The sequence below is a fragment of the Lycium barbarum genome, chromosome 12, assembly GCF_019175385.1.
Source record: "Lycium barbarum isolate Lr01 chromosome 12, ASM1917538v2, whole genome shotgun sequence".
Classification (NCBI taxonomy): domain Eukaryota; kingdom Viridiplantae; phylum Streptophyta; class Magnoliopsida; order Solanales; family Solanaceae; genus Lycium; species Lycium barbarum.
The window spans coordinates 4,496,450-4,507,418 of NC_083348.1; the positions used below are offsets into that span (position 1 = coordinate 4,496,450).

The 10,969-nt window shown below is 35.0% G+C and overlaps 1 protein-coding gene across 1 annotated transcript; it reads right to left on the minus strand.

Moving 5' to 3' along the window:
- Positions 1-2,204: 2,204 nt before the first annotated feature.
- Positions 2,205-4,846, minus strand: LOC132621892 (glyceraldehyde-3-phosphate dehydrogenase A, chloroplastic-like). Its single transcript, XM_060336363.1, has 4 exons — positions 4,569-4,846; positions 3,632-3,933; positions 3,249-3,493; positions 2,205-2,883 (listed from the first exon to the last, which is right to left on the minus strand). Exons 1-4 carry the CDS (start codon positions 4,725-4,727, stop codon positions 2,381-2,383), a joined length of 1,209 nt encoding a protein of 402 aa, XP_060192346.1. The 5' UTR covers positions 4,728-4,846; the 3' UTR covers positions 2,205-2,380.
- Between the last annotated feature and the right edge of the window lie 6,123 nt (positions 4,847-10,969).

The following is a 10,969-nucleotide window of genomic DNA, read 5'->3' on the forward strand; positions in this document are numbered from 1 at the left end:
TCTCAAATATTTACTAAAGCGCTGCATAAATTCACTTTCTTCTACTTATATATTTTATGCAAATCTTATTTTAAATAACATTTTTTTAGTTAAAGCCTTACTAATATTTATAAGTTTCATTGTAAATGGCATTTGAAGTTTCCTTTTATGCTAGATCATTATATTTGATACAAGCCTTATTCTAAATTGCATTTTTTTAGCCTTAGCAATATCTATAAGTATTATTTTAAATAGCACTATTATACTCTTTCGTTAACAACCTTTATAAATCTTGTTTAAAATAGCCTTTTAAGTCTTCTTTTATTATATTTTTTGTAAATCTTATTTTGACCAACATTATTTTTCCCTTAAAAGTTTGGAAATATTTATAAGCTATATTTTAACCTTAATTAATTAACCTAAGTTTTGCCGGTAAATCGTAGTTAACGGATCTTAGAGGATGCCTAATCCCTTCCCTTTAGGATAATTAGAACTCTTACCTAGAATTAAATTAAGCAGACCATTAACGGGGTTTAGTTAGCTTTACCTTAGTTAATAATTAGGTGTCCTAATTCACCTTAAAAACTAATTAGGTGGCGACTCCTTGAAATAAAGCAACTTAGGAATCTCTAATATGTTGTACTCTAATTTAACCCGTTTAAATGGGGTATAACACTAACTACAATTAACTAATATTATATTAATGAAATTTTTAATCCTAAACTAATGTTGTTTAATCCTAAACTAAGGATCAATTTCTAATTAATAATTGTCAATTTATTATTATACTAACTACAATTAACTACCAAATATAATATTAAGGATTAACTATTTCTAATTAACAATTGATAATTAATTAGATAACTAATTAGCAAATTAACACATAAAATTAGATAACTAATTAGCAAATAAAATTAGATAACTAATTAGCGAATAAAATTAGATTAACACATATACTTAGATAACTAATTAGCACATTAATAATTAACATGGATTAAACAATTTTACAAATAAATAAATTAACAATTAGATAATTAACAAATAAAGATATTATTAGGAGATTAGTATATTTTCCTATAATCAAACAATTAACAAATAATTTAAAATTAACAGATCATTAATAAATAATTAACAATTAACTAATCAGATTAATTAACAAATAAAAAATTAAAATAAAACGAAAAAAGGGGCTGGGCTGGCGCGGACAGCCCTACTGTGCACAAAAAAATTGCGTAAATTTTTTATTTCCGAAATCCGCGACTATTAAACATTAGTCATGCTTAGGATAATAATATATTTAACCGTGTAATTAGAAAATTCATAGTAAAATACCTAGATTAAATGTTGTTTTTGAGTTTTTGAAATCGAGTTCTGCGGCGCTTTATTCCGAAATCCAAGCTTCGAAACTTGTTCCTTGACTTGAATATACCGAGAATATTGACTTTCGAGTTAAAAAATAACACTAAAATGACACTTTTGGAACGTGGGACCTCGGAAATTGGGTGTTAATGGCGTAAAAGGTGGGGGGACCGATCGGGTGGTGAAGGGACTGTCCGGCGTTTTATTAAACCCCTATTGCACACAAAATTAGTGCTCAAAAGGCACTTTTGTACCTTTTGTTTTTGTGGGTTGGGTCAAAATCCCACTTTTGGGATCATTTAAGTTGAGGACTCATATTATTGGCCTTAGCTATTACACATCACATTTCGATCCCTCTTATAGTCAACTCATACAAGAAAAGCTGTGAGAACTCGTGGTAGGCTCTCTTTCTTCATGATCATTGCATCAAACATCACAGCGTAAGTTCAATTATGGACACCAGTGAACACTTAAACAAACTGCTATTCTAAAATTAGATTGTACATTAACTACAAACTCTCAACTACCGTTCATTATTTTGTGGGCAAGTGGCACACCGTTCGGACTATAGGAAATTGATCTGAGCAGTTCAATCATGCATGCAGCATCTGATGATAATTATAATATAATCACCAGATTTTTACCACTTTTATGGTGATCTGTGAGGACTTGTTTTTAATTCGTTTTAACGTAAAATGTAATATAGGAAGGAAAATCTTGTTTCTGAGACACTTGTCTTGAATTTAATTAGTCTTCAACATATATAACATGGAATGGTGAAACTTATGTATATTTTTCTTCCCTGTTAATGTTCCTTATCAGGTCGGTCGGTGCTTTTTCTATAAGTAGAAATAAGAACATTTACCTTTGGTTTTGAAAAAGGAACATTATTTGAAATTAATTGATAAGATTACACAAATTTAGGATAGAAGACTGTCTGGGTTGTCGTTACAATTTTCAGAAAAAGGAAGTAATATAATCTACAGATAAAGCAAAAAATTAAGCTAGTAATATTTAACAGATAACACCATGTTCATATACTTCATTTCCATTGGTTGGCAACAATGTCAGCAAGATCAACCACCCTCTGTGAGTAACCCCATTCATTGTCATACCAAGCAATAACCTTAACCATGTCATCTCCCATGACCATGGTGAGTGAAGCATCAACAGTTGATGAAACATCAGAGCACCTAAAGTCGACTGAAACGAGGGGCTCATCACAGACGGAGAGAATTCCAGCAAGCTCATTGTCAGCAGACTCTCTGAATGCAGCATTCACTTCCTCCGCGAATGTCTTCTTGGATACTTGAACGACGAGGTCCACCACCGAGACATTTGGGGTGGGCACACGCAGGGCAATGCCGTTGAGCTTCCCCTTGAGGTTGGGGAGGACAAGGGCCACAGCCTTAGCTGCACCAGTTGAGGTTGGCACGATGTTGAGAGCTGCAGCTCTTGCACGTCTAAGGTCCCTGTGGCTTGCATCAAGAAGCCTTTGGTCACCAGTGTAGGAGTGTGTAGTTGTCATGGTCCCCTTGATTATGCCTAGCCAAGGAAAATTCTTGTAGATTAGTTTTCTGAATCCATTCATACCGGACTAGTTTCTTCTTTGCTAAGCAAGTTAATACTTTCTCCGTCCCAATTTATGTGAAGGTGTTTGACTGGACATGAAGTTTAAGAATGAAAGATTTTTGAAGAAACTTGTGGTCTAAAATAAGTCATATATAGATATTTGTGTGGCTCTAATTATCTAATTACGGACAGAATAAGAATTTATAAGTCATATTATTACTAAATGTAGAAAGACGTTATTTCTTTAAGACTGACTAAAAAGAAAAGATTGTCACATAAATTGAAACAGAGGCAGTATTATGCTTGTATAAAATATACATAGAGAGAAAAAATATTACCGAATTTTTGGTCAAGGACTTTGACAAAAGGAGCGAGACAGTTGGTGGTGCAAGAAGCATTGCTGATGATGGGCTCGTCAGGGCTGTAAAGGTCGGCATTGACACCGACGACATAGGTAGGAATGTCACCCTTCCCGGGGGCAGTGATCAGCACTTTCTTAGCTCCAGCTTGGATGTGCTTCCCGGCACCCTCTCTGTCCACAAACACTCCGGTACCTTCGATCACCAAGTCAACGCCAAGATCCCTGGACAACGTAACTATGTTAGTATAGAACTTACGGCTGTCGTCTCCTTATATAGTATTGAGCATTATCAAAACTATTTTCTTAACAAAAGCGCATTACTATCACTGCAATGTTGTATTAGTGCAAAAAAGGACTTACTTCCAGGGGAGATTGATGGGGTTACGGTCAGAGACGACTTTGATGACCTTTCCATCGACAGAGATGCCATCAGTACCAACAGGCTTGACGTCAGCATCAAATATGCCGAGGGTAGAGTCGTATTTGAGGAGGTGAGAAGCTTGCTTGACACCGCCAGAGTCATTGATGGCAATGACATCAAGGGGAGAGTCCTTCCTGCCATGCCAGCATCTCAAGAAATTCCTTCCAATTCTTCCAAATCCATTGATGGCTACCTTCAATTTGGCCTCAACTACTCCCCTCTTGTTCTTTCCTCCACCAATCTACGTTTTATTCCAAGTGAATACCACCAAGCAATAACATATAAACAAGAGTTTCGCAATTCATGGTAATTGCACTTCCAAATAATTTGTGATTAATTAGTTGAAATAGAACTTTTAAGCTTTTCAAATACCAACGAGCACTAGCTTGCAGCAAAAAGATTTTCAACTTTTAACCCAAATAATCAAACTCTTTTAATGTTGGAATGAGCAATGCAAAGAAATTGTTTATCAGTACTGAATATCTTCAATTGGAAAAGATGAGAAACGAGACACAAACTCAAACAGACACACACGTATGCAACACTGAAAGAACAGATGATCAGAAATATGAAATTCTTGATTCCCAATACACTGAAAGAAACATTTGTTCTTACTAGTAACTATTTTGGTTTCTAGAACAAATATATTGTTGCCCACGAATCTCAATATCACTCAAACTTAGATGCATGTAACATTCATGCTATGCTGCAGGTTGATTAAAAGATATAACTGCAGGTAACTAACTCCACTACTTATAGAATTAGTAGGCTGAAAAATAAGGCGGGTAACTCCCTACAATAGGTAAATTTAGTATAAAATTCTTTACATAATGAATGTAATATAAATTCAGTCCAATTTGCAAATGCAGTACTTACGACAGAGGTCTGGAAAGCAACGAGAGAGAGCAAGTCATCGTTAGATTTCCTTCCGAATGGAACAGCAGATGAAGTGCGCAGCCCTGAGAATTCTGAGAATGATCCTTTGTTGGTGACCTGGAGAGAAGAATTGGCTACTGATAGAGCAGCCGAAGCCATTATTGTTATGTATTCACTAGCACAAGCAGGTCAGTTGAGAATGCAGGAGCACATGTATTTAGTGAAGATAGGATGGAGAGAAAAAGACAGTGGATGAGATTATGGATCAGAGATAGCCTCTCACTCATTCTATGGCTGTGGTTTGCTGCTACTATTACTAGCCTATTATTTCTACATAGTAGAATGTGTGAATGCTCTCAACTTATAGTAATTGACTATTAAAGCAGTTTCACTCTATTTTGTCTTTCAAAAGTCATCTAATAAGCTTCTATGTTCATCTAATTTTGCCTAGTTAGATTCGATGATCATTTTAGCTCGAAATATATTTTTCGGTACTTATTTAATGACGTCACAGTTGTAAATTTCTACAAAAAAATATTTTTTTTTTAAAAAATCAATATTTAAATTTATCTTTAGGACTCAACCCATCGTTAGGGGTGTTCATGGTTTGGTTTGGGTCGGTTATTGGTTAAAACCATAACCAAACCAATTTAGTCGGTTTTTAAATGTCTAAAACCATAACCAAACCAAGTAAAATAATAACCACCGGTTTGGTTATTGTCGGTTTGGTTCGGTTTTTCGGTTTATGACTAGCCGTGACAATTCAAATATTTTCTCTCTACATTCTTCAAATTTGTTATGAAGCTCTTTTTTCCTCACGGCCCACAAGGGTGAACTTTGCTGCATATTGAGGGAAAGACACGCTGTTGGCAAATCAGGTGGACCAAACTTGCAACGCAGTTTAGATTCAAAAGAACAAGTCAAATAGAGGTTTCAAAATACAAACAACCCTTATGTTTACGACTTATTAGAGTTGGGCTTGGATTGTTGGACATATTCTTTTAAGACACGGGCCTTAAAAATAAGTAGACCAAAATTAAATTAATAATTAAAAGGTATAAAATATCTTTAATTATTTATGAAAAGCTAATATTATACATATAAATAATTATAAATTTTATGTATATAATTATCGGTTTGGTTCGGTTATTTATTCGGTTATTTTTTACTATAACCATAACCAAACCAAATATTATCGGTTTTTCAAATTTAAAACCAAACCAAACCAAACCAAATGTCGGTTATTTTATTCGGTTTGGTTAAATTTTTGATTTGGTTTTGGTTTTAACCAAAACTGTGAACAACCCTACCCATCGTAATGAAGTTCTTACACCATTGTAATGTAACATGTTATATTAATAGTTATCTAACATTTATTAAAAATTATGAATCAATGATATTAAATAAATTTATCTGTAATTATCTTTTAAGTAACCTGATTATGTAAGTATTTTTAACATCGTTAGTGCACAAAACTTAAACTCTATTATGCTTATTATGATTTCCTATCAATGCATATACTATACACCCTCCGGTTCAGTGTATTGATGATATTGTTTCGTTGATAGGCTGATCCAAAAATAAATAAAAAAATTCTATATTTGAAAACAATTTTAACTGTAAAGTTCTAATTTATTACACAAATATTATGATATGTTTAAAACCTGAAGCTTCCAAAATTTTCGTACGAATATTATTCCATGTTTCAAGACCAAGAGTGTTAGAAATCTTGTGTTCTTTCTTAAGCTTTGTATTGAGCTAATTAGTGTCACATAAATTGAAATAAAAGGAATAACGTATTTTCATCTGCATGTTTCTTTTTTTGTTTATTTGATAACTACTTTTTTGTTTTCTGCTTTAATCATCTGGTACTCAAAGCTCATCAGTCTAATTAATTCAGATTCAATATATATAGTCAACTTTTTAGTATATTTATCGATTAACTCTAAGCTACCGCAATTTTTAATTGAATCAAACTCATAATGGTAGAGTCTTTGGAACACACATTTGGATTAAGCTCTTCTGCGAGCCTCAACTCTTTTGTAACTTGTAATGCTCCCTGTACTTTTGCAGTTTAACTAATATAAGGCTAATCCTTCGGACCAAAAAAGAGAAGAATAAAATTCACGAAAGCAAGAGTATTTCACCATCCGATTCAATTTAAGTGATTTACTTATCTTTTTAGTTTATTTTAAAAAAAATCTATTTAAAAAAGAATATTTCTTTTTTACTTTTCGTAATTCTATAACTATATCATTGTACATGACATATTTAATATCACAAAATATGCACTTTGATGCATATCATATTTCTTTAATTAAAGATTATATCAAAAGTTATTTTATATTCTTAAATTTAGTGTTTAGATAAACAAAAATACTTAGATTAAAACGGAGGGAATAATATTTTTTTTTATCCTTTCGTCCAATTGAAGGTCAATAAGAATATGTGGTCTTGGCAGATATTGTATCCATCAGCAATTGCAACCATGTCAGTGAAACTCTGTGCCATTTGATGGCTAATGTCCAGAAATTCTTTTGTCCTTATTCATCTTACCACATCAAAAAATAAAAGGATTAGAAAAAGAAAAAGAAAAAGAGTGTACACCTTTGGCTCAAATGATTTATAGCGTCTTCGAAAGGAACCTTGTCAGAACGACGAAAGGACAAATCAACCATTGCAATATGAGAGTGAAATTTGTGGTTTAAGATGGATTTCTCGATTTATTGATATTTTTGTGCTATTCTTTTGGTTCCACCGCAACTTCTGATATTTTTAATTTTAATTGAGTCTCAAATATGCCCCTTAATTAAATGGTGGCAAATAGGCGAATTAGTCTGATTTAAGCAGGTTAACCAATTAACTTCAAACATGTATATAAGATTTAACTTTTAGTGTACTTAAAAATTACGATCAAACGACACTTGTATGAAACTCTGAACCAATTGACTTTTTTCTTTTTCATTTTTAGGGAGAACTTTAAGCTCAATTATCTAGTGAGTTGACTATTTGATTAATGATCAATGGCGTCTCCGAGATAGAAGCTTTGAAACTTGTAGAAACCATAGACTTGAAGGCTCATGATACCAATTAACTTTTTTCTTTTCCATTTTGGGAAAACTTTAAGCTCGATTATGTTGTGCTTGCTTTCCAATCATCTAAAGTTAGACCAACTTAAACTTCAAATGTGTACGTCCTAAATTCAAATAAAAATGTCGGAAGTTTGTCCTGCACACTTCAACTAAAATTTGTAACTTTGGATGTGAATCTTTACAATTTCGGTGGAGTAAGTTAGAAGTTGATTCTGAAATAGTGTTAAAAATTGAGTGTTGTTGATTAACAAACATGCAAATGTCATAGGTAATTGTTGCAAGGTAAATAACTTGCTCTTATTAGTTGGTTCATGTTCGGTGTTGGCACCTAATCCTAGGAATGGCAGGATTCACTTTGGCATAATACATAAATAGGCCCTCAAACTTGGCCTCATTTTTTAAATATGTCCTCTAACTTTAGGTGTGCACAAGTAGGAACCTCAACTTGTAAAAAGTTGAACACATAAGCACAAATGTTGACGTGGCGCTGACGTGACAATAAATTTTGGAGGTGCCTAGATGATCTGTAAGTTAACGTGTTCAACTGATAAAGTGGCGACAAGTTGAGGTGCATACTTGTGCACACCTAAAGTTGGAAGGCATACTTAAAAAATGAGACCAAATTTGAGGGCCTATTTATGTATTATGCCATTCACTTTTGCAGGCGAGATAACAATTTATTTTGTGCATGTTGGCCTTGTAGTCGCCTAAATAACAAAGGATCTCGGTAGGTTTCATAATCATAAAACACAGAAATGGAAATACACTCCCAGGACTTGGTGTCATTAGTACAAGAACCTCTAAAGTGGGCATAAAATTCTCTCCAGCAAACCTGAACCCTAAAGACCAAAGCCCTAATCTTTTCAGGCAAAATATGGCCACCATGGCCGGCGAGCAACCTCCATCGGTGTTGCTCAACCCTCCTCATACACTACACTACCAAACACGACTAACCACCAACTAGAACAACCCCTAGCCCCGACATATGCAGGTTTTTGAAACCATGCACTGTAACACCTAGTACTCCCAAGTTAAGGACTGAACCGAATGAGCAAGAAAAGTTTCTAAGTATCGGACACAGAGAGGGGTATGCAACATATGACCCAAAGCTAGCAAGGAGCTCGCGTTGGGGGTCGCGCCGCATGGCTAGGAAGGCGCCGGAGAAAAGTTGGATTTTTGGCTAAGTGTGGAAAAGAGGGCAGGCCATGCAGCGCATGGCTCAAAGCAGGCAAGCAGCTATCGATGAACCAGACGACGCATTGTCCATCATGAGCTTGGCCCTCGTGATGGAGCATTCTTGTAGTGGCCCATGCGGCCCATGCTTCCCCAGTTCCTGCGCCAGCCTAAAATATGACACTTACACGAATATTCAGAATACAGTTCATTTAACTTTGTTCTCAAGCCCTAGACAATGTATTCTTCTCTTATCCTCACACATTAAGGTATGATTTCTCTAACGATTCCTAAGTGTTTCTAATATTAATTCATAATTAGTAACATGAGGATTTCCAAGGCAAATGCTTCCCAAGAGCTCAAAGCTAGGGGTTTGGTGTTCTTCGTCAGAGAAACAGTTTAGTGCGTTAGATTAGAGCGATTACGGGTTTGTAAGGCTAACTCTCTACGTGCAGGAACATAATTGTTCTTCCCCACACCTCATTCAGTCATGATTGTTTGAAATTAGCATTAACAGTAGAGTTATGCCCTAGTTTCATGAACAGTTTCAGAGTTTCTATACTTTAGGTGATATAGCCTTGTAGTTCATTCATGCATGTCATTCTGAACATCGTGAACTGAACATGTAATCTGTGCATTTTTAATATTCCATGAGTTTCAGTCATGAACCACGAAATGTCTTTGAACAGTTAATACTCTAAGCTTCATGAATACTCCATGATTCAGTGTCTCTAATAGTAATGCTCAATATCCAAGTTAGAACTACAGTATGATGACTCTATGATTTTCAAAATCATGATATAAATTACAAAATGATGAGCATATGTGTTTGGGCCAGAGGCCACAATTTATGTATATGTATACTTGGATCCGAGACCACAGATTTTGCATGCTTATACTTAGGCCTGAGGACATAGAATTGTGCACTTATAATTAGGCCAAAGGCCACAGTTAATGAACTCAGATGAACATGTGATTTTCCCCATATTCGATAAGGGGTGATTATGATCCTCATGTACAGTTTCAATTATCCTTATGTTTCAGTTTCAGTTTAGCTTTCAGTATTCAGATAAGTCTTATGTTTACGTATTTAGGCTGCCCATTCCCCTGAGCACCCCACAACTATTTATTCTTTCAGTTAATTTTACATATGAGTACTAGTCCACAGTACTTACCTCCCTTTTGCTGGGGCACCGCATTTCACGGTGCAGGTGTAGAGACTTAGGGCAACATGACTGCTTGTTAGGAATTGCTCGTATCAGCTTATTGGTGAGCCCCATTTCATTCAGGGAGTTATCTTTTATTTAAGTATTGTTAGAAGAATAAAGAATGCTGGGGCCTTGTCCCGGTAAAGATTTAGTTTTCCTACTCACATCGGAGGCTTTATAGACTATACTAGTAATTCATGTTAGTGTTGAGAGATATTATTTTAGCCATGGGTGGCTACAATTATGTTTCTAAACTATTTCAGCATTTCTAATTAAAGAAGTATTCCGAAATTCAGTATTTAATATTTATATTCCGTACATTCTCAATTTTCACGTTACGTCTATTCAGTTATGTCGTTCGCTCGATCCAGTTCAAGTATCGGGAACCCGTCTACCCACGCCCAGGTTCAGGGCATGACATGCATAACCATGCAGGAATCTCTAGTTGTAATGAAACATGTTGTCTACGTCAATGGAGAAACTCAAGTCACTTGGAAATTATCTGAGGTGAAGCAATTGACAGTCTAACAAAATCTACCATACGCAGTATTGGGAAAATTTTCATATGGAATCCAGATCTTCGAGAACTGAGGAAAGTAGTGCCCAGTCAATGTGATATCAAAGGAAAATGCAACATAGGTTTGATAGAGAATCGTCACCTATAGATTCATCTAATCCTACTGGAAGATAATATACAAATATTATCCACGCCTGCATATTGTTTGAAAGTCCACGATGGATAATGGCAGATGAGACCATTGAAGCGGGAAACTTGGTTCACCCCGAAGATTGAAACTTCAAAAGCATTTGTGTGGATAGGCTTCCCTGATTTATCACCAAATTTTTTCTCTAAGGAGGCTGTGATTTCAGTAGCATGAGCAGTTGGGAAGCCTCTCATCCTTGATATGGCCCAAAAGAATCAAACCAG